Source organism: Lutra lutra, chromosome 8 (assembly GCF_902655055.1).
Source record: "Lutra lutra chromosome 8, mLutLut1.2, whole genome shotgun sequence".
Lineage (NCBI taxonomy): Eukaryota > Metazoa > Chordata > Mammalia > Carnivora > Mustelidae > Lutra > Lutra lutra.
In genome coordinates, this window is record NC_062285.1 from 31,272,401 (window position 1) to 31,297,822 (window position 25,422).

The following is a 25,422-nucleotide window of genomic DNA, read 5'->3' on the forward strand; positions in this document are numbered from 1 at the left end:
AGTGCCTAGTTGAGAGCAAGAATCCCTTGGCTATGTCTTGTCATAAGGCAAATGCAACTGATTATGCAATGGACAGATGGTGCAACACGATATAAAATGAAATTAGCAATGATGAAACCCAGATGGAAATGAGGAAAAGGTCAATATGTTAAAGGTCAAAGGAATTTGGCTCCATCTTGTCTTGTTTCATAAAGGACGAAGGTCAGAGCTCAGTGGCTCTTTACTGCAGGCAAGTTGTCAGACTGTTCTCTGTGCTGCCGAACCGCACACTCACCCAGGGTTGCTCAAAGCTATAGGTACGTCGCCGATCTTCTACATCTTCATCCTGCTTCGCTTGCTGAAATTCTTGCCGTAGACGCTGTATCCGATCATGGTTGCTAGGAGTTGATCTGTTGCTAAAAGAGAGAAGGGGCAGCAATGAACACCCTTCAGAGACACAATCTGTGATGGGCAGTTGCTAGGGGAAGGAAATGGCAGCTGGCTGTGGAAGGACGCCGCTTAAGAGGCAGTGAGTTTATAAAACAGTCTCTGGGCACTTAAAATGCTTTCATTTTGTTCTTATGATTAAGACTTATTGAAGACTTACTTCAGATATTCCAGAGGGCAAGCAGTATTTTTAGACATTCCTGTTTTATGCGGTACTTTAAAAGCTTCATTTCCTTTCTGTAAGCTGGCAAGGTGCTGGCAGCAACATTTTTTTGGAAAGGACATTGCATTACGAGACAGAAATACCAGGGGCCCATCCTCGCTCCCCCGCCTTCTCAGACTAAGGCACTTAATATCTCTGAGGTGTGGGGTTTTATATACATATGAATTGGACATGATAATCATTTTGCTCTAAATATCCTAGTTGCAACAACGAACAACCAAGTAACAACACAGACTCACGAGCGTGCAGTATCATTTTCATAATGCCGTCATATAAAGTTTCTGTTTAGGAGTTATCTATATACAAAAGGCAGGTCTCACAGCGTAAAGGACAAGCATTTAAAAAAATAACTTTGGGTGGCAGTTTGATTTCACCAGTTAGCTGATAATAATGCTGCCTTCTTTTTTGATAGCATTAAATTTTAATTCTCACAAAAAGCTTTTAAGATAGATACAGATGGTAGTATTTCTCTCTCTCACCACACACACACACACACACACACACACACACACACACAGAAACTGACTTTCGTGACTTGTCTGCGGTCTTCCCATCAACGGGGAGGGGAGGCTGGAATCCAGATTCTTCTGGAGCCCAGTCCATCCCTGATTTTGCTGTGCCGTGTTATGTCCCTTAGTAAAACACATACCAGACTCCAAAGCCCCTGCTTTATAAAGTCATACAGATTTTAAAGATTTTTTTTTTTTTTAATTTGACAGAGAGATCACAAGCAGGCAGAGAGGCAGGCAGAGAGAGAGGAGGAAGCAGGCTCCCTGCTGAGAGCCCGATGCGGGGCTCGATCCCAGGACTCTGAGATCATGACCTGAGCCGAAGGCAGCGGCTTAACCCACTGAGCCACCCAGGCGCCCCAGTCATACAGATTTTAAAAACAGTCTTTGGCAAGAGTTGCAGAGATGGCCAAGTTAAAACAATTTTAAATCTCATGGCACTTTTGGTCTATGTTATCCCCTGAGGACGAAGTCATGTCCTATCAGGAGAGCTATTCAAGCACATTAGGTACATGCTGTCTCCGCAGTGACACATCGGACTCCTTGAGGGTGAGAATCAAGCCTTGTATTTATCAACTATACCCTCCAAGCTGCTCACAGAAAGGAGAGCTATAAGCTCCTAGAAGACGGGGTCTCTTCACTGAAAACATGTTACCCTGGTTACTCAGTATGATTCTGAGTTCCTCTAGCTGCACACCCGCCCTGGGTCATGTAATTTGTCAGAGATAGCTTGGAAAGAGGAAGTCTGCCATAGTGGAGTACATAAAATTCTCTAATATATATCTTCATATGATTCCATGTGTTTTTAAAAATTCTAAAGGTTTAAGAATCTCAGATTGAAAATATTTGCATATAGGACAATATGAACATCTTCTAAGAATATGGGATAGTCTTTCATCATTTAATCTACTGGGTAGATCCCTATCATCTTTTTGTTGCTATTAATTTTATTAGAGCTTCTGGAACATTCTGTCAATACTCCCAGTTTCATTATTTTTCCAGTCAATAAAACCCTGTCTTCCCTTTTTTCTTCTGACAAATATTTTGAACAGATCACCCTGAGAACATTAAAGGCTAATGGGTCTGTACAATGTGCTACTTGACAAGGCTTCAGCCCACGTCTGGATACCGCTTAAAACTTCCCCTCCATACTCTTGAGCTGAGCAGGTTGTTATTCCCACTGGTTTTCAAGAAACATATAAAGCATCTTATATTTTTTTTTAACACATGCACTTTCAATAATGGCTTCCCAACATAGTACCCAATCCCTGCAACTCCTCTCTCCATGTGAAGCTGCGATAATGCAGGCACAAAGATAGTTCCTGAGATAGGAAGTGAGCATTCGTTCATCTCACTGCTGTTTCTCCAACTGTGACTTTTTTGTTCCTGGAATACTTTCCAGAGCTTTTAATATGAGGATCGTAGGAGGCTTGACTGACAAAATATTTTACAGGTCTGACTAGAAATATTTCCCGGTTATTTTCATGTAGCATAGACAGTTTTAACCCTATAATTATTAGGTTCATGAAGTCCAAACCACTGATGAAAACTGATCTCCTACCATTTGTGGTTAATTGAAAGTGCAAATCTCCCAACACAGGAAGTTGACCCAGTGTTCTTAATTTTAAATTCTGGTGACCTCAATGTTTTTTACAGTGACAGCCAAGTTCTGGAAGTCTCTTCTGCCCTTATTTCAAACCTCAGCAGCTGTAGAGACACTGTTTCCCTCTCTTTTCCTTTGCTTCCTTTCCTCCTTTGCTCTAGAGAACGGCAACCCACTTGCCTAAGACTAGCGAAGCCACATTAAGGATTGAAACTGAAAAACAGGCCGCAATGGTTTTCATGATTGATGATGACTTCCAAAGACTGGAAGACAATCAAGCATCCTTGGGGACGACAGTTGGCAGTCTGAAGGTGACATCCTGGCTTCATGAATGAATCCCTTGCAACTGCTTGCTCTGTTTCTCAGGCCAGTCTATAACGGGCCAATAATTCACATTTGGACATCTAAAGTTCCTGGTTAGCTCTTCTGCCAAGAAAGCCAACGGAAATTTTAAATATTCATTAGCATTAGTGGCTAAGGCCTACACATCCCAATCAACTTACATTTAGGTTCATTGACAATTTAGGTTGCTCATTATTTTATGTGTGGGGGAATAACACAGATGCCACAGGAGTTATCAGATGGGCGAGAGAGACAATACAACTCTTAATGACAAGCTAGTAAATCATAACTTCTACAGAAACGAGGGATGAAGAGGACAATTACAGAGATGGTTTTTTCTTTTCCTTTTTAAAAAAGATTTTATTTATTTATTTGCCAGAGAGACTGAGAGAGAGAGAGAGAGAGCACAAACAGGGGAGCAGCAGGCAGAGGGAGAAGCAGACTCCCCACTGATTAGGGAGCCGGAGATGGGACTCGATTCCAGAACTCTGGAATCATGACCTGAGCTGAAGGCAGACTTTTAACCAACTGAGCCACCCAGGCATCCCAGAGATAGTTTTTTCCTAAGAATCCCCACAGACATAAGACAATTTAAGTCTAACACCAACACAGCCTTCCCTTATACATTTTTTTTTAGTCCAATTGGAACTTTCTTTTATACTTTTATGTGTGTGTATATATATAAATTTTCAACTAAATGACGGTGGTTGGTTTTGGTTCAGTAATTATCTGGATGTCTTTCTGACAGCACTAAAACAAGGATACATTGGCTCACCCACTATGGAGATTCCTAGTCCAGCATGAACAGTGTAATCCTGAATTATATAGAATTCAAATCTTTCCCATTCATAATTACATGGGTTTGTACCCTCTCCTATCAGAGGAAGATCACACAGAGTGCTAGGCTTTATAGCCTTCGGAATGGACCACTGCGACATGCTTTGCAAAAGTAGCCAACTGTAGCAACAATCCTATGTGCCCATGAGCTCTGGAGTCCATCCTGTGCCTGAGCCTTGCAGGCACGCTATCCGACCATCGCCTTAGGTCCAGCGAGTGAGAAAAGAAACATCAACAGGTGTTCTCTTGCGTCCATGAGAATCATCCAGGGCGCTTGCTTAAAGATGCTGATTGACAAAGACTCGCCTGGAGAGATTCTGAGTCAGTCAGTCATGGGCGGGTCCTAGGAATCTGTATGTATTCGAAAGCACTGCAGGTGCCATATGGACACCATTTAGAAAATAATTCAGCCTGTAAATGTCATAGTCGGGACAAATTCCCAGGCCCGTGTGGCAATTAACTAAGGACGGAAGGAAAGCCGACGGCCTTGGGAGCACCCACGTGGGTTCTGTGACAAACAGGAGTAATACGCTTGGTCTGGAAAGGGGGTCCCTTACTTCGTTTCAGTAGATTGTTGTCCTGAAGGGATGTGAGCCTAGTGTTGCCTTCTATTTTCTTTTTCTTTACAGAGAAGCCAGAACTATAGTTTTCTCCCCTATTCCCTGAATTTTAAATGCTGGCTTACTTTCTTTTTTTCGAGCTAAGGTGAGACAAAACAAAAAACCAAACCAAATAGGTCTGTGGGCAGCTAGCTTGCAACCTATACTTTGTATTCTGCGGATGCTGCCTGTTTCTTACGTTGCTTTTCTAGGCTATTTACTTCCACTGCACCAAGATAAGGCCAGTGATCCCCCAATAACAGGCCCAAGAAACAAAAATATTAAAAAAAAAAAAAGACAACTAGGCATTTCCATCTAGTCTTGTCTCTCCAAAGCTGTCTGCTCCTTCTGATCTAATGCTGGGTCCACTGCCCTGCAGGTTGGAGGTCTGACCTATCTTTTCAGACCAACATATGCTGAGAGAGAGGGGGTTGTGATATGACTGATTAATTCTTTATGGACTAAAAATACCTTAACATTTGCATTTTTAATTATGCAAAAGAAATCTGGAAAGCTAGAACAGAGGGCACAGCTTTAAGATCCAGAATTCAATGGAAGGGATAATGACCACTCTTTTCTTTCTTTTTTTTTTTTTTTTTTTTTGAGCAAGAAATACCACCTTGGAATATACTAGTTTTCCCATAGAAGGAAGGAAACCATGATATGGGATGGGGAAGACAAAAGGGAAAGAACGAACTGTGGCAGGCTTTCCATGGTGCCCAAAATGGAGAGGTGATTATCATGTCTAGCACAAGACAAGGGAGGAAGGTATATTCACTCGAATCTTTCTTTCTGTAATATCCTCTCCTTTCCTTCCATCTTCTGATTCTACCAGAAAATACTGTTTTACAGTGTTTATAACTTACATGTGCATGTGTTTCTCTTTCTTAAGATCATTACTTCATCACAATCATTAAATATATATAAATATATTTATTATATATAAATATATATTTATTTATTATATATTTATATTTATATATATATAATGTATATATTTTATAACATATAAATATATTTATATTCTGCAAGTCACGCTCCTGTGGCAGGGTAAACTGTTACATAAATACTGGTAATGGACAGACTTTAGAGTGGCAGTGGCTCCATGATCCCCCTTCCACATATTCACATCTTTGCACAACTCTCCGCCGCTGAGTATGGGCAGGGCCTGTGACTTGCTTCTATCAATGAAATGGAATACAAGTCAAGGAATGGATATGATTACATTTGTGTGAGTATATAAGATGCAGTGTCCATCTTGCAAGTCTGTATCTCTCTCCTGGCTTTGAAGAAGAAATCAGCCCTGAATCCTACAGCTGCAGAGAACAGAATGCTGTCAACAACTCCGGGAGCAGGGAATCAAATGCTTCTTTCCCTAGTGGAGCCTCCCAGTGAGACCCCAGCCTGGCTGACTCTTTGATTGTACTTGGATGAGACCCTAAGCAGAGGATTCAGCTGAGCTGTTGCTGGACCCCAGATCCACAGAAATTGATAGAAGAAGCTGTTAAGACTGTGCTAATTTGTTATAGCACTAATACCCTTTGATGTTGGCCTTGGCCATGTGTCTTGATTTTATCCACAGGATGTTCATGGATGTGATGCAAATAGGGGTTTGAAATGTGATTGCACAGTGGGTTTGTTTTCTTGTGCTCCATTGCAACAAAAGATAATAGACACTCTAAACCTCTTTCCTTTAAACACACACACCTACATATAGACACAAACACTCACCACAACCACTACCACATCACCTTAGTGCTGGCAGAGTGGCGGGGGTGGGGATGGGGGTGGGCTAGCCATACATAGGTATTAAATGGAATAAAGTTGCCTAGAAGCACAAAGACCTAAGCCCTGCCCATGGCTGCAAACAAATATTGCCTGTTGGAAAAGCTTGCTGGTTCAAAGAGCAGAATCAAGAGAGGAATCATATTTTATGAATGAGTTTTACCACGGTCATTTATATGGTTAGTCACTCCAAAGTTCTAGTCTCTGAGAAAAATTGCACAAAGTAAATACTATTGCAGAAGATGTCCCTGAAAGATGGTTACTGCCAGATCTTAACACAAGAAACCAATCAAATGAGCTTTCCTCTGAACACCAGTATATAGTCAAGAACACTCCATGGAAATCTACCCAATTGTTTAGGGTGACTCCTTCAGTCAACTTCCTCATCACTGCACCCAATGTACCCACTCTGGCTCTGTGAGCTCTGAAAATCAGTCCTCATGAGACCAAATCTGCCATGTGGGTGTTTTCTCAAAGTGTGGTGAAAACAGATCTGCCAGCCAGGTCATTCAGTAATAACCGAACTCATGGGCTCACTCCTAGTTTCTCTTCCTGGCAGAGATGGGTGACCTGCCAGGATCTGACATAACTCACAGAGATATTTCTGGTTAAAACTGGTTTTACTTAGTTTGTCCAGAGTTTGGGACTTAACATATGTCCTTCAAATCCCCAATTTACAAAAGAACAGGTACAATGTACAGAAATCAGTTGCTTTCTTATACACTAACAATGAAAATATAGAAAGGGAAATTAGAGAATCGATTCCATTTACTATAGCACCAAAAACCATAAGATACCTGGGAATAAACCTAACCAAAGAGGTAAAGGATCTGTATTTGAGGAACTACAGAACACAAATGAAAGAAATTGAACAAGGCACAAAAAGATGGAAAAACATTCCATGCTCATGGATTGGAAGAATAAACATTGTTAAAATGTCTATACTGCATAGATCCATCTATACTTTCAGTGCCATCCCAATCAAAACTCCACGGTGTTACTCAAAGAGCTTGAACAAACAATCCTAAAATTTGTATGGAACCAGAAGAGACTCCAAATTCCTAAGGAAATGTTGAAAAAGAAAAACAAAACGGGGGGCATCACATTGCCTGATTTCAAGCTTTACTACAAAGCTGTGATCACCAAGACAGCATGGTATTGGCACAAAAACAGACACATAGACCAGTGGAACAGAGTAGAGAGCCCAGATATGGACCCTCAACTCTATGGTCAAATAATCTTCGGCAATGCAGGAAAAAAACATATAGTGGAAAAAAGACAGTCTCTTCAATAAATGGTGCTGGGAAAATTGGACAGCTATGTGTAGAAGAATGAAACTTGACCATTTTCTTACACCATACAAAATGATAAACTCGAAAGTGATAAAAGACCTCAATGTGAGTCAGGAATCTATCAAAATCCTAGAGGAAAACGTAGGCAGTAGCCTCTTTGACATCGGCCACAGCAACTTCTTTCAAGATATGTCTCCAAAGGCAAAGGAAACAAAAGCAAAAATGAACTTCTGGGACTTCGTCAAGATCAAAAGCTTCTGTACAGCAAAGGAAATGGTCAACAAAACAAAGAGGCAACCCACAGAATGGAGAAGATATTTGCAAATGACACTACAGACTACAGACAAAGGGCTGATATCCAAGATCTATAAAGAACTCCTCAAACTCAACACACACAAAACAGATTATCACGTCAAAAAATGGGCAGAAGACATGAACAGACACTTCTCCAAAGAAGACATACAAATAGCTAACAGACACATGAAAAAATGTTCATCATCATCAGCCATCAGGGAGATTCAAATCAAAACCACATTGAGATACCACCCTACACCAGTTAGAATGGCCAAAATTAACAGGACAGGAAACAACAAGTGTTGGAGAGGATGTGGAGAAAGGGGAACCCTCTTACACTGTTGGTGGGAATGCAAGTTGGTGCAGCCACTTTGGAAAACAGTATGGAGATTCCTTAAGAAATTAAAAATAGAGCTACCCTATAACCCTGCAATTGTACTACTGGGTATTTATCCCAAAGATACAGATGTAGTGAAAAGAAGGACCATCTGTCCCCAATGTTCATAGCAGCAATGGCCACAGTCGCCAAACTGTGGAAAGAACCAAGATGCCCTTCAACAGACAAATGGATAAAGAAGATATGGTCCATATATACAATGGAGTATTATGCCTCCATCAGAAAGGATGAATACCCAACTTTTGTATCAACATGGATGGGACTGGAAGAGATTATGCTGAGTGAAATAAGTCAAGCAGAGAGAGTCAATTATCATATGGTTTCACTTACTTGTGAAGCATTAGGAATGACACAGAAGACATCGGGAGATGAAGAGAAGTGAGTGGGGGGAAATCAGAGGGGGAGATAAACCATGAGAAACTGTGGACCCTGAGAAACAAACTGAGGGTTTTGGAGGGGCCTGGTGGGATGGGTTGGGTGAGCCTGGTGGTGGGTATTATGGAGGACATGTATTGCATGGAGCACTGGGTGTGATGCATGAACAATGGATCTTGGAACACTGAAAAAAAAATAAAATTAAAATAAAAAAAGAACAGGTACACACAATAAAGATTTTGTTAACCACATCAGCTTATACCCTTGGCCTTTCCATTTTTGCTCTACACTCCTCAGCCCCAGCAATTTACTTTTTGGCCTAAGTACAAAACTCTATTCTAAATGCTACTGGATTTTACACCTGCACTTGGCATCCAATTACTGGAAATGCAAAAGGACATTATTCTTTTCCTAATTTAAAAAAAAAAATCACAAAAGTCAATTTTCAAATTCTATCTGAGATCTCAGATATGCCACTCCATGCTTGACGCATATTCTTATGACGTATTTCTAGCATTCCCCCGGGGTCCCATGCTACACCCAAGGGGGGCTCTTAGAGCTCTGCTGACTGCCAACTTCTCCCCTTAAGGAACTCTTTCTTCTCCAGCCACCAGTGTTTCAAAGTCCAACCATCTCCCAGACTCCGGGATCTTGCCGTCCAGCCTTCTGAAACACCATTATGGCCTGCATCCCAGCACACTGACAAAGGCAAAGACCAGAGTAATTTAAAGCATCCAGGACACCGTTCATGACACTCAAAGACCCTGTTTTCCTGAACTCTGGCTTTTCCGAGCCTCAATGCTGTCTGTAGATAACCCGCCCTTCACAGGAGGGCCACTTATTTCAGGGAAATGTATCTCTTTTTTGACTTCCTTGGTAGTCACCCACAAATGAAAAGACTAAAGATCTCATACGTTATGTAAACAACCCATCCTTCCTGGGTATTATTACTTTTCAAGATATTTTACTAGAGTAAAATTAAAGCACCTTTCCCATCCTTGTCCAATGACTAATTCTTCCTGCATCCCAGAGAAGGAAAAACTTTTAGTCCCTTTATTTGTACCAGTGGCAAGTCTAAAATTCAGCTATTTCATGGATATCACTTAAAACAGACACTAGGACCAGAGAAGGTAAAAAAGTGACACCTAAGGAAACATATGTAGGGCAGACCTGTCACACAACTTTAGAAATAGGCAGCCAGCAATGACCACAAGCGTCTCAGACCATTAAGCAATGTCTTACTGTGATGTCACGCACCGATGTGCAGAGTTGTAATCCTTTCAAAACAGACAGATTGTCAGCATGATAAAGTGGATACAAACAGGTTCTTGAACAGTGATGACTACAGTGTTGCGGGGAGGAAATGTCGCTGAACTGAAAAGCGTTACCAACACAACTCCTAGGGGCCAGTGCCATCGAGAGACTGAAGGTATGTCTCATTATTCTCACCGAGCTGTTTCTCTACACTGATTAGTAACTGCATAAACTCTTCCTGATCTTGTAATCGCCAGACAAATAGTTAGAATCTACAGATGTCGGAACTGAGTTCCTAATTGCTGTAAATTAGTGAGCAAACACAGGTTTCTCATTAAACCCATTACACCCCGTATGTTAAAACGGAGCACTTGCATGTGTTTTCTTTCTTGGCACTCACATCAGGAGCATTCGTGGAACAAACCTAGAAGAGAGAAGCAGAGTGGTATTGCTAGGGCGTGTGTGTGGCAGGCTGATTCCTGGGTGAAAAACCTGGAAATGGCAATGCGTTTGTTGCCGAAATTTTAATGAGGAGTTACATTATGCCTCCATCTTTGCTTTCTTAGGACAGAGTCAAGTGACATCATGCCTCTTTGAAAGTTTTTGCTTCTCTAAGAGGAACCTGGAATGCTGCCTCCCATGGCACTTGGGTTTGCCTCCTGTTACCTGTGCAGGTGGAAATGCATAAATTGCTAGATTAAATGGGAAGGGAGGAAGGAATGGACTGAAATGCTGTGGAAAAGCACATCTGAATTTTCATTGTAGGTTAGCACTAGTCTTCTGGCTCAGAAAACCAGGGCTTTCTACTTTGGCTTTCTCTCTCTCAGGCTGGAAGATTTATGAGAAATGGGGGAAAGGCTGGGAGGGTTAAACCAAGAAATGTATCAATTACCAAACTACAAATAAAAATAGCTCCTTTGCACAGGCTTCATTAAGTTTTATCAGCAAGTATCTTGGGGTTTTACACTCAAACCACAGGTCATAAATTCACAGTAAATCCCCCATATGTTCACCAAACACCTGAATTCAATTTCTCTTTTGGTTGTGAAGTAGGAATATGGTGCTCCAATTAATTATGCATGCAAAGTTAGTTCCTAACACAGGGAGCTTTTTTTTTTTTTCCCCCCAATGCTGAAGGGTATTTATAACATTCGAAAGGTATTTATAACATTAGGGATAAATCTTTCTTTAATCATCACAATTTTATACTAGTGAATAGGTATAAATTCTCTTTTCCTAGTTTGAACAGTGAAAAAACAAAGTTGGTATATACTTTGCTGTAATGTATAATTTTTCTACAGACAATCTCATACCTTTGTGAGATGTGACAATGATGTTAATATTTAAGGTTTTTAGACGGATGTTGCTGTGGTGTGCACAAATCACTTTGAATTACAGAAAAAGTCTAACGTGAGGCTAAATGGCTATATTTATATGTGTCTATATGTACATGTGAAATTAGCTACTTAGGAAATATCATGTCATTTTCAGTTTATTTTCACAGTTTTGCTCATCACTTGTAATATGAAAAGAATTATGAGAAACTTATGCAAATCCCAAAGGCACTCACTTTCCTCAGCTGACAAAATTCATTTTCAGATATTTGACACCCATGATTTGTTGTCCATTTCACACCAATTTCAGTGTAATAAATCATAACAAATTAAAAACATACAGCTACGTTTTCTGCGTTAAAAAGGTAGTCACCAAAGCTGTTAATACTGCATTTGCTTCTGATGTGATGAGTCACAGGGAGGGTCATCTCTCTCCATCAGAAAGACTGGGGACTAGATCTTACTCTGGGTCCCTGTGTGGTCATTCGGTAACAGGGCTATCATTTTATAAGCAGCAAAATCTCAGGAATGTACCCCTCCACCCCATTTTATTACTATCATCACTCTTCCTTATTAGCCTGTCACTGGTCTCAGGCTGGAGTGAGAAAAATTTAGCTTTACTTTTTCGAGGGGAATTCGTCCAGCTATAAAGAAAACACACGTGCACGGACATACATAATTTCAGGACCCAACAATAAATATACGAGAAAAGACATTCTATTATGAGCCTGAGGTCGTTTTTCCTGACTAGTAAATTTCACAGAAATAATCCAAAGTTGTTTTCTACCCAGAAAGATTGCTAAATCTATTGCAGTCACACCTCTGATGAGGCATTTACTTAAAACTTAGCACAAAGTAACCTTATTTAGCAAACTTTAAAGAACCATCAATGAAAAGTGATTTATCAAAGTTTTCACTTCAGAAATCATGTTCTCATAAAACTTTCCAACAAGTGAGCTTTGACTGTTGCGAGATGGAGTGTTGGAGCTTAAGGCCCCAGAGAAGGTGTGAGAAGCCAGAATGAACCTCCCCAGGCCCTTAGAGGAAAATGGGCAAGGGGGCAGGGGGAGAGAAGCAGTGTGCCTCGAGTCTTCCTCACTCCCTAGCTGGCTACTCTAGGGCTTTAAATAAATAAATGATGGGAGAGAAAATGTTTTCCAGGCATATCTATGAATTTAAACTCATTCTTAGAGGCAGTAACATTGTAAGAAACTGCCTCTAAGAAACCATATATGACATTTCTCTTTCCACAAGACAAGATGCAGTTATAATTTGGACATAATGCCCCAAGTGCACTTTATTTTCATAGATTGTATGATTTTCATAAATCGTCTAATAAATGGCAAGGACATAGAAGGTATTCTATTAGGTTAGAGAGTTGAAGAAAGTTTATGGGTCAGGCTATTCATTTAATAAAACCACTGGGGATAGGAAGGTTAGCCAGTTGTGACCCACAGTGAAAGTCGGTGCTTCAAACTAAAATATACGTTTGAGTGTCTGAATAAAGAGCAAAGGAATTCGGGAGCACAGGTGAAAATTCTGGAGAGTGAAAAGAAGAGTGAAAATCAGGAGTACATTATGAAAATTTGAAATAAGAAAGCAATGGAAATTAAATTACAAAACGTGATGGGTTTTGATGACAAAATAAAACGATTATCATGTTCCTTTTCATATTAGAGAGGTTTTATCATACAAGCATAGAAACTAATTATAGAACCATTATTTTAATTCTTTAATCATGAAATGATTACATAGAATTCAAGACTAACATTCTTTTGTTTTTTTTTGCATTCTTTGTCCTTAATGACAGCATAATTGCAAAATACTATATGAAACTAAGCTATTTTTTTTTCTAAGATAAAAATTCCAATGCAATACGCTGCTTAATGCTCATGTCAATTCTCAATTATGGATAAATTCTATATGGCTTTCCTGGAATGATTTAAAATGGAAAATAATGTAACAGGAGATATGAGGCCTGTGATTCCATGACTGGCTAACTGAAAGGTTTCTGAGAACTAGAATAAAAGCAGAAACATACATTTATTAGTCTTCTAAGAAAACAGAACACTGGATGTGCCCAAATGAAGAACTTGCACATATTACTGATTTATAAACATTTTAAATATCATTGGAATACTTCTATTGACAGGTAGTTTTTTTTAATGTTTACTTATGTCTTAATTAACTTCATAATTATTAGCTAATAATTTTTTAGGCTTTCCTTCAATTTACAATCTGGTCATGTCCCAACTTATAAATAATTTATCTGAATAGAGGAAATAAATGCGATAGAAACATTGATCAGTTTAACTTCTCATTTCATGTTCAATTAAATTATTAGAAACAAAAAGTGTGACCATATTGGTTTGGAATTATTGATAGATTTTGAAAATGGCCTGCATCATTCTTTTGTAAATTACGTTTTTCAAAGCAACACTTGCATGTGTAGGGTTGATATTTTTAACTGCTAACTAAAAGTCTTAAAGTATCTTCTGCTTCTTCGCCTTGTGTCCTTCTGACTACCCAATCCCAAGCTAAATACTTCTAAGGCTTTTCACTGTTTTCTACAACATTTCTTTTTAATTCAACCTCAGATAGCAGAATGGATCCATCACAATTCCTGGTTTGTGATATACTCTTGTTGATGATTCTCAGCTCACTTTCTTCCATATAATTAATGATTTTTAATACTATACTCAATATTACCAAAAGTAAATTATCAATATGATTTATTACACAAAACAAAAGCTAGAGATTTAACAATAATCCCTATCTAACCAAATACCTCTGGCATTTCACTACATTTTTCTGAATAATTTTAAACATTATTTGATTTCCTATGAAGGTAGAAGAAGCACTAACTCTCTTATACACGGCAATCCCATTCTCTACTCCCTGTTTTCATGACCCACGTCCTCTCGATCCAGTTATAGCAGAACGTTTAAATGCTTTTTTTAGTATTTATATTACTTATACAAATATTGTTCATTACTAATTCAAATGGAGCACTGTGATTACATTTCCTTTCTTTTGTGACATTCTTGGTTTTTCTTTGGCTTAGTGTTCTTAGAGCCTGTCTCTAATTTTTTCCACCCTCTGTAGTCTTTTTATTTTTTTAAGATTTATTTTTTAGAGGATTTTTAGGTTCACAGCAAAACTGAGAGGAGGGTACAGAGATTTCCCACAGATCTCCTGCCCCACACGTGTGTAGCCTCCCCTGTTATGAACATCTCCCACCACAGTGGTATACAGGTCACAACTATCTTGTCACAACATTATTAGCCAAAGTCCATAGCTCACATTAGGGTCTGTTCGTGGGGTTGTAAATTCTATGGGTTTGAGCAAATGTATAATGACATTTATTTATTATTATAGTATCATACAGAGTATATTTTTTGCCCTAAAGTTCTCTGTGCTCTACCTGTTCATCCATCCCTCTTCCACCTTCCCTGGTAGCTACTAATCTTTTAACTGTCTCCATATTCTGCCTTTTCCAGAATGTCAAAGAGTTGGAATCACATAGTATGTAACCATTTCAGATTAGTTCCTTTCACTTAATAATAATATGCTTTAAGTTTCCTCGGCTTGATAACTCATTTCTTTTTAACTCTAAATTCTATTCCATTGTCTGGATATGTCAGTTTCTATCCATTCATCTACTGAAGGAAATTTTTATTGCTTCCAAATTTTGGCAATTACAAATAAGACGACTAAAAACATTCATGTGCAGGTTTTTGTGTGGACATAAATTTTTAGTTCTTTTGGGTAAATACCAAGGAGCGCAATTGCTGGATTTGTAAGGTATGTTTAGTTTTTGTAAGAAAATTTCCAAACTTCGGTCTTCCAAAGTACTGGTGCCACTTTTGCACTCCCACAAGCAATGACTGAGTTCCTGTGGCTCCACATCCTTACCAGCATTTGGTGTTGTCAGATTTTGGCCATTCTCGTAGATGTGTAGTGGTATTTCACTGGTGTTTTAATTTGCATTTCCCTAATGACATGTGATGTGAAACACCTCTTCACATCCTTATCTGCCATCTGTGGATTGTCTCTGGAGAGGTGATTGTTCAAGTCTTGGAAGTCCTTGATCCTTTTTTGAAATTGGGTTGTTGAGGGGCACCTGGGCAGCTCTGTCACTTAGTCTCTGTCTCTTGGCTTCAGCTCAGGTCATGATCTCAGGGATATGAGATCGAGCCCCATATCGGCTTCATGCTCAGCAGAATCTGCTTGAGACTGTTTCCCCCTCCCACACTCTCTCCTTCTCCTCCTCCCCCAACTCAAACTCTCTCTCTAAAATAAATACATAAAATTAAAAAAAAATTCAGTGGTGGGTTTTCTTATTGTTGAGTTTTAAGAGTTCTCTGTATATTTGGGATAACAGTCTTTTATCAGATAGGTCTTTTGCAAATATCTTCTCCTTCTTTATAGCCTTAGATACATTTCCCCATGATCCAACCTATCATAGCCTATGAATTCTGGGGTTTTTCTTGGAGCCCTCCAAATCAAGTGTTCTTTCCACATGCTCCAGTCTGCACTGGGCTCTCCAGGTTTCTGCATAGTGGCAGTCCTGGCACCTCCCTTCATCATCATCCTGGGATTTTTTTAGAGTACATCATGTAGCTTCCTAAAAGGGGAAGTATTAGAAGTAAAAAAGAAAAAGAAAACATGAACTTGTATCTTTACATGCTTAAACCATCACCACTTACTGGCAGTTTGGTTAGGGATGGAACCACAGGTTAGGAAACACGACTCTTCAATATCTGAAGGTATGGCTCCATGGTCTTCTGGCTTCCAGTGTTGCTGTTGAGAATTCTAACATTCTGATTCCCAGCTCTCTACTGTATATTTTCTTTAAAGGATCATCTCTTTGTTTCTGTTATTCTGAAACTTCAAAATCCTGTTTCCTTTTAAATATGATTTTTGGAGGCACTAGTTAATTTTTCAATTTAGGATCTTAAGTTCTCCATCTCTGGAAAAATTTCTTGTGTTAGTTCTCTAATAATCTCTCCGTTCATTACCTCTGTTCACTCTTTCTAGAAAACATATTCATTATATGATGGACCTCCCAGAATGAACTTTTGCTTTTTTTCCTCTCTCTTTCCCACTATATTGATCTTTACCTTATGTTTCATGTTCCCCAGCAAGCTTTAGAATTATTTTTATTTAATTTTTATTTTTTATAAACATATAATATATTTTTATCCCCAGGGGTACAGGTCTGTGAATCACCAGGTTTACACACTTCACAGCACTCACCCCAACACATACCCTCCCCAATGTCCATAACCCCACCCCCCTCTCCCAACCCCCTCCCCCCATCAACCCTCAGTTTGTTTTGTGAGATTAAGAGTCACTTATGGTTTGTCTCCCTCCCAATCCCATCTTGTTTCATTTATTCTTCTCCTATCCCCTTAACCCCCCATGTTGCATCTCCACTTCCTCGTATCAGGGAGATCATATGATAGTTGTCTTTCTCCGATTGACTTACTTTGCTAAGCATGATACCCTCTAGTTCCATCCACATCGTCGCAAATGGCAAGATTTCATTTCTTTTGATAGCTGCATAGTATTCCATTGTGTATATATACCACATCTTCTTTATCCATTCGTCTGTTGAGGGACATCTAGGTTCTTGGCTATTGTAGACATTGCTGCTATAAACATTCGGGTGCACGTGCCCCTTCGGATCACTACGTTTGTATCTTTAGGGTAAATACCCAGTAGTGCAATTGCTGGGTCATAGGGTAGTTCTATTTTCAACATTTTGAGGAACCTCCATGCTGTTTTCCAGAGTGGTTGCATCAGCTTGCATTCCCACCAACAGTGTAGGTGGGTTCCCCTTTCTCCGCATCCTCGCCAGCATCTGTCATTTCCTGACTTGTTCATTTTAGCCATTCTGACTGGTAGGTGAGGTGATATCTCATTGTGGTTTTGATTTGTATTTCCCTGATGCCGAGTGATATGGAGCACTTTTTCATGTGTCTGTTGGCCATCTGGATGTCTTCTTTGCAGAAATGTCTGTTCATGTCCTCTGCCCATTTCTTGATTGGATTATTTGTTCTTTGGGTGTTGAGTTTGCTAAGTTCTTTATAGATTTTGGACACTAGCCCTTTATCTGATATGTCGTTTGCAAATATCTTCTCCCATTCTGTCAGTTGTCTTTTGGTTTTGTTAACTGTTTCCTTTGCTGTGCAAAAGCTTTTGATCTTGATGGTAGAATTATTTCTATACTATTCTTTTATATTATATATGTTTTATGCACATAAATTACTTTTTAGAATATTTATATATTTACACATGCTATATGTTTTTATATATGTTAATATATGTAAATGTGAATATCTATGTGTGTATATATACTTTAAAAAATATTTCCATATATTCCACATATCAATATATATGGAATATATATATATATATATATATATATATATATATAATCAGAGAGTAAACTTTTAAAGCATTCAATCTGTAACCTACCAAGCTCCAAATACAAGCAAATCTTATTTTTATGATTTAGCCAAGTCTTCCAAACTTTTCTTCCACAAACACACATTCTGGCATTATACTACAAATGGCTTTTTCTTTGACATATAATGAAATTCACAGTTTGGGTTTAGATGTTTATTACGCAAGTTTACTCCCACTGCTCGAAGTGGTGATTACGATCTATAATTTTTAATTCTCTGTTTCAATATTTACACTCTTAATTCTCCTGCCAAATAGTGACCAGCTCCCACTTGGAGCTCTTAAAATTATCCCATTGGTGTTCATGGTAGAATGTTTCATGACTTTTCCCACAGTGCAGTCCGAACCTTAGCCACAGAAGCATGCTTTGAGAATACAGTCCGAGATTCAGCACACCCCACCACACACAAAGCTGATGCCATTTTCTAAGAGATTTGGTTCTGTAGCTAGTACATGTGAATTCATATAAGCAAATGGAACCTCGTATAAAATCCTGAATAATCACAGTCTTCGAAGAATCAATTGCTACTCTGTCTAAATAAGAGCTTACAAAAGTCCTTTTTGTATGTTTGTTTCAATCCCCGAGTTTAAAAATCTTTCTAGAAAGCACTAAAGTCTCTTCCATCTTGGAAGGAAGGAATAATGGATATCATTTGAGTTTTAAGATTCTCATGAACTTTAGTTCTCATTACTGAATATCTGAGTAGGAAAAAGAAGTACTTGAGCTGAACCTTATTCCATCAACTACGGGAAAATACCCAAAAGCCCTTTTGCTTTCTCACTGATGTTTTTGGACAAATTCCCAATAGCAGTACTTTTGTAGGCATCTACCTCTTTCTTCTAAAACTAAACTTTTGCAAACATTGGCTAATTGTGGGTTTGCTTGGTTGATTTCTAGTTAACTGAGACTTCACTGTATCATTTTACTTACATGTGACTTTAAAATTGTACTGTAGCTGAAACAAATGAGAAAATCTTTACTTATTTTGTGGAGAGGATTCCTAGAAGAGGTTTCTTTTTCTTGTTTGACTTTTTCTCTATTTCAGGCATTTGTGAATTTCGAAAGAAAAAAATCAATAATACTGACTTCCAGACACAAAATGTTTAAAATGTGGATAAGAAACTTTTTGACCTTTATAAGTTGATTCATGTAGTCAAATTTTCACTTCTGTATAAAATGTTGTTCAAAGACTTTTTAAAAGTCTTTTTAAAGACTTTTTAAAAAATTTAATTTTTTCAAGTATAATTAACATGCCATGTTATATTAGTTTCAGGTGTACAATATAAAAGGCTTCAAATTTAATGCTTTCTCTTTTTTAATTTAATTCTTAAGGTTGTGTGTTAATTCAAGTTATTTAATATGCAGTGTAGGGTTAGTGTGAGGTGTAGAATACAGTAATCCAACACTTCCATACATCACCCGGTGCTTATCATGACAAGAGCACTCCTTAATCCCCCTCCTCTATTTCACCCATCCCCCCATCCCCTCCCCTCTGGTAAACATCAGTTTGTTCTCTATAGTGAAGACTATTTCTCGGTTTGCCTCTCTCTTTTTTTTCCTTTGCTCATTTGTTTTGTTTCTTAAATTCCACATGAGTAAAATCATATGGTATTTGTCTTTCTCTGACTTATTTCTCTTAGCATAGTACACTTTAGCTTTGTCCATGTCATTGCAAATGGCAAGATTTCATTCTTTTTTATGGCCAAATAATATTCCTCTCTCTCTCACACATACACACACACACATACACATATATTAAATATTGTATCACATATATATATATATTATACATATACATACATATATATAATCTCACACATCTTTATCCATTCATCTATTGATGGACACTGGGCTGCTTCCATAATCTACTATAAATGACAACTGCTATAAATGTCAGGGTGCTTGTATCTGTCTGAATTAGTGTTTTTGTATTCTTTGGGTAAATACCTTGTACTGTGATTCCTGGATCATAGGGCAGCTCTATGTTTAACTTTTTGAGGAGCCTCCATACTGTTCTCCGGAGTGGCTATACCAGTTTTCATTCCCACCAACAGTACAAGAGGGTTCCTCTTTCATCACATCCTCGGCAACACCTGTTGTTTCTTGTGTTGTTCATTTTAGCCATTCTGACAGGTGTGAGACGATAGCTCATTGTAGTTTTGATTTGCATTTCCCTGGTGATGAGTGATGATGAACATCTGGCTATTTGGATGTCTTCCTTAGAGAAATGTCTGTTCGTGTCTTCTGCCCACATTTTAATTGGGTTATTCACATTTTGGGTGTTGAATTTTGTAAGTTCTTTATATATTTTGGGTGCTAACCTTTATCACATATGTCACTTACAAATACCTTCTCCCATTCCATAGGCTGCCTTTTAGTTCTGCTGATTCTTTCCTTCACTGTGAAGCTTTTTATTTTGATGTAGTCCCAATAGTTTATTTTTGCTTCCATTTTCCTTAGCTCAGGAAACCTATCTAGAACAAAGGTGCTACAGCCAATGTCAGAGAAATTACTGTCCGTGCTTTCTTCAAAGAGTTTTATGGTTTTGGGTCTGACGTTTAGGTCTTTCATCTGTTTTGAGTTTATTTTTGTGAATGCATGTGGCTGTCCGGTTTACCCAACACCATTTCTTGAAGAGACTGTCTTTTTCCCATTGGATACTCTTTCCTGATTTGTACAAGATTAATTGACCATGGAGTTGTGGGTTCACTTCTGGATTTTCTATTCTGTTCTATTGATCTGTGTGTCTATTTTTGTACCAATACCATACTGTGTTGATCACTACAGCTTTGTAATTTGACTTGAGGTCTGGAATTATGATGTCTCCCACTTTGCTTTTCTTTTTCAGATGGCTTTGGCTATTTGGGCTCTTTTGTGGCTCTGTACAAATTTTAGGATTATTTATTCTCATTCTGTGAAAAATGCTCTTGATATTTTGGTAGCGATTGCACTATGTAGATTTTGGATTGTACAGACATTTTAACAATATTTTTTAAAACAACAAACAAAGCCTAAGTCCAGCAGAAGGAAGGAAATAATAAAGATCAGAGCAGAAATGAATGATATAGAACTAAACAAAAATACAAACACCCCAGTAGAATAGACCAATGAAACTAGAAGCCGGTTCTTCTAAAAAAATTAATAAAATTGATGCACCTTTAGTGAGACTTAATCAAAAAGAAAAGAGAAAGGACCCAAATAATAAAATCATAAATGAGAGATGTGAAATAAAAACCAACACCACAGAAACATAACAATTGTCAGAGATCATTATGAAAAGCTGCCTGCCAACAAACCGGACAACCTGGAAGAAATGGATAAATTCCTAGAAACATTTAAACTACCAAAACTGAAAGAGGAAGAAATACAAAACTTGAATAAACTGATAACCAGCAAAGAAACTGAATCAGTATTCAGAAGACTCCCAACAAACACATCCAGGGCCAGATGGGTTCACAGGCAAATCCTACAAACATTTAAAGAAGAGATAATACCTATTCTTCTCAAAATATTCCAAGAAATGGAAGAGGAGGGAAACTTCCAAATTCATTCTATGAGGCCAGCATTACCCCGATACCAAAACTAGATAAAGACACCACAAAAATAGAGAACTTCAGGCCAAAATATCTGATGAAATCTAAACAAAATACTAGCAAACCAAATCCAACAATATATTAAAAAATCATTCACCATAATTAAGTGAGATTTATTCCTGGGCTGCAAGGGTGGTTCAATATTCGCAAATCAATCAGCATGATGCATCATGAGAAAGAATAAGAATCATACGATCATTTCAATAGATGCAGAAAAAGCATTTGATAAATTACAACATCCAGTCATGATAAAAACCCTCAACAAAGTAGATTTAGAGGGAACATACATCAACATAAAAAAGGCCATAGAGGGAAAAACTCACATCTCATATCATCTTCAAATGGGAAAAACTGAGAGCTCTCCCTCTATGGTCAAGAACAAGACAGGGGTGTCCATTCTCACCATTTTTATTCAGCATAGTCCTGGAAGTCCTAGCTATAGCCATCAGACAACAAAAAGAAATAAAAGGCATCTAGATCAATAAGGAAGAAGAAAAACTTTCACACTTTGCAGATGAGAATACTATATATAGAAAACCCAAGACTTCACCAAAAAACTGCTAGAACCAATAAATGAATTCAGTAAAGTTGCTGGATACGAAATCAATGTACAGAAATCTATTGCATTTCTATACTCCAATAATGAAGCAGCAGAAAGAGAAATTAAGGAATCAAACCCATTTATAATTGCACTAAAAATAATAAGACACCTTCCTAGGACTAAACCTAACCAAAGAGGTGAAAGACCTGTACTCCAAAAACTATAAAACACTAATGAAAGAAACTGAAGACAGCACAAAGAAATGGAAAATGCTCATGGATTGGAAAGGCACATCACTAACTTAAATAACTTTGGGGGAAAATAACTCAACATAATTACAGAGTGTAATAAAGATTTGTTTTTCTGCAATAAATATAGAATTTTTGATCTTTCAATGAGTATCAAAGTGCTGGGAAACAGGGAGAGTAAGTGCCTAGCCAGGGTTCTACTGAATCATGAGCAGGAAGGGCAGAGGTCACAGGAATCCAGGTGCACATTTCCAAACCAGCCTTGATACCTAGAGACTCACCAAGGCAAGGGGTAGTGCCAGCTTATACCTGAGGACAGAGGAGAAAGGAATGGAGCGAGGCATCTGTTAAAACTCAGTACGACCCCTTACAAGCAGACTGCAACACTGCTTTCCCTGTATTTTTGCGTTCAACCGATGTCCAAACACTAGTGTGCAGGGAAGCTAAGCCAAGACTGAATAGAACTAATTATGTGTGCAGTAGCAACAGAAGCCCAGAAGGAAGTCAGGGATAGACACAGACATTGATTTAGATCTAGACACAGGCAGAGATGTAGATATAAATATCAGCACGAACACAGACATTTATACTGAAGAATCAGTTCTGGATATTTTCCCGAGTGGCAAAAAAAAAAAAAAAAAATTTTTTTAGAAAATATATACAGACCATCCCTGACTTATGATGGTTTGACTTAATGATTTTCTTTTTTTTACTTCATGATGCTGTGACAGTGATCGGCATTCAGTAGGAACCGTACTTCGAATTTTGAATGTAGATCTTTTTCCAGACTCACATACAGAGTGATACTCCGTTCCCAGGCCCCAGCCAGCGGCAGGATCTCACGAGGACAAACAACGAATAGCAATGATCATGCACCTATCCAGCCATTCTGTCCTTCGCCCTCAGTATAGTATTCAGTAAAATGCATGAGCTCTTCAGCACTTGATTATCAAATAGGCTTTGTGTTGGATGATTTTGCCCAACTGTAGGCTGATATAAATGTCCTGAGCACATTGAAGGCAGGCTAGGCGAAGCTAGGAGGTTCAGTAGGTTAGGTGTATTAAATACATGTTTGACTTGGGATATTTTGAACTTACGACAGGCTTATTGGGACCTAACTGCATCATAAGTAAAGCAAGATCTGTACTGAAATATTACCCGTGTTTGTCATGAGCCTATTATCTGACATGAAGCTTCCCTGAGACTCAGAAGTCACAGGCCTCTGTAGATATCATTTTGTTTTGTCTTTCCTCATATTGTAATATCTCTGTAGACTGCCTCTGATATTGTTTCATTTTGATATCATAATAGTGTCTCCATGGATTTTGGCTGACATTTTGTTTTGACATTAGGCTACAATAGACCTCTACTGACATTTCATTTTGTCACTGCAACATTGTTTCTATAGGTTCCCGCTAGACCTCCACTGACATTTCATTTTGTCACTGCAACATTGTTTCTATAGGTTCCCGCTACATTATTTTGTTTTGACATCAAAATGTAATCTCCACAGTCTTGGCGTGACATTATCTAGAGAACTTTATCGTAACATTATCTAGAGAACTTTATGAAGAGGTATGGAGCCCATGGAATAGATGGATACAATGCAGAACATCTCATAAAACTTGAAAATGTTTTTGATAAACACGCATTTACATGAAATGATATAAATGTGCTAAATTGTTTCCATAAAGTCACTAAGGTTTTTTATAACATGGATTCAGTTAAGGTGTTGATTTTTCATTTTTCCAATAATACAAAGTTTTTAAAAGATTTTTATTTCTTTGAGAGAGACAGCATGAGACAGCGAGAGAGCACAAGCAGGGGGAGAGGCAGAGGGAGAAGGAGAAGCAGACTCCCTGAGGAGCAGGGAGCCTGATGTGGGGCTCAATCCCAGGACCTTGAGATCGTGACCTGAGCCCAAGGCAGACGCTTAGCTGGCTGAGTCACCCAGGTGTCCTGCATTTACAAAAATCTTTATGAACATTTTACTACTCATAATAAGGCCAAGAATATTGATCAGAAAACTAAATACTTCTAGGTTATATCAACTTAAATTCCCAGGGAAATATTTTTACAACATAATAAATCTTCAACTTTGGTCAGAAGTCTATATGAAGAATGGTTACAATATGAATATTTCTGTGTTTTTGGCAACCTATATTTATAAACGTTATTTATTTTGTTGAACAGTTTTTATTTTGGAACATATATATGTAAAACATTACTCTTAACATAAAATGCCAGAGAAGGTATTTCTATAGATGTTCTCCTATATTTCCATCTATTGTGTAAACAATTGATCATAATAAGAACATTCATGGTTCTTACACAATCCTTCACTAGAAAATTGTCATTTCATTACACAGTTTCCCTTTCACAAGTATGTATGTTAAAAGTGACCTGAAAGTTGGTGCCAGTGAAAGCATTTCTCCAGCTGAACATGTATTTCCTTTAGTTACAGAGTGAGGATTTTATATTGTCCTTTTTGCCTTGGCTAACAGGAATCTCCAAGATAATGTTCAAGTATAATTACTCACACCAATTTCCTGGCATATCTTTTTTCCCTTTAGTCCTTTTAAACTTTATTTTGACAGCTATTTTTGCAAACTGCTTCAAATAGTTTTTGGAAATCAGATGGGCATAAGTCCTACATGAATAAACTTTATGTCTTAGAGGGATACAGTAACCACTCTCCTGAATATGGAATATAAAGCCTAGAATTTCTCTTTGTATTTTGAGCAGTTATTTCTTCTGATTCTCTTAACAGAAGTAATAATGTCTGTCTCATGCATATGCAAATAGTATGAATGTGGCCTAAGAACGCCCGTGGCCCAGTGCTGAGCACAGAACAGGCACTTCCCCACCTCTGAGTCCGATGAATTGAAATGACATCTTGATAGAGACACAGAATCGGTTGTTATAAATCCAGGCTTGCAGCTCAGGAGAGAAATAAAAGTGCACATAGAGCGGGCCACCTGGGTGGCTCAGTGGGTTAAGCCGCTGCCTTCGGCTCAGGTCATGATCCCAGCCTCCTGGGATCGAGCCCCGCATTGGGCTCTCTGCTCAGCGGGGAGCCTGCTTCCCCCTCTCTCTCTGCCTGCCTCTCGGCCTCCTTGTGATCTCTATCTGGTAGATAGATAAAAATATTTTTAAAAATTGCAGGTAGTGCTTCAGGGGTCATCAACAGATACAGAGGTATAATTTAAGTTGTAGGAGTGGGTCAGATCACAGGCAGCAAGGATGTAGAAGAGGGATGGGCATGTATGAGAACTCTAACCAATACCACTACAAAAGA

At 38.4% G+C, this 25,422-nt stretch overlaps 1 protein-coding gene across 20 annotated transcripts in view; it reads right to left on the reverse strand.

Annotated features, from left to right (window-relative positions):
- PARD3 (par-3 family cell polarity regulator) overlaps positions 1-25,422 on the reverse strand; it is a 651,514-nt gene that overhangs the window by 19,669 nt on the left and 606,423 nt on the right. For all 20 annotated transcript variants that reach the window (XM_047740436.1, XM_047740438.1, XM_047740440.1 and 17 more), the window contains one exon: positions 275-395. In XM_047740436.1, the coding sequence (XP_047596392.1) occupies positions 275-395 (121 nt within the window). The remainder of the gene's footprint in view (positions 1-274; positions 396-25,422) is intronic.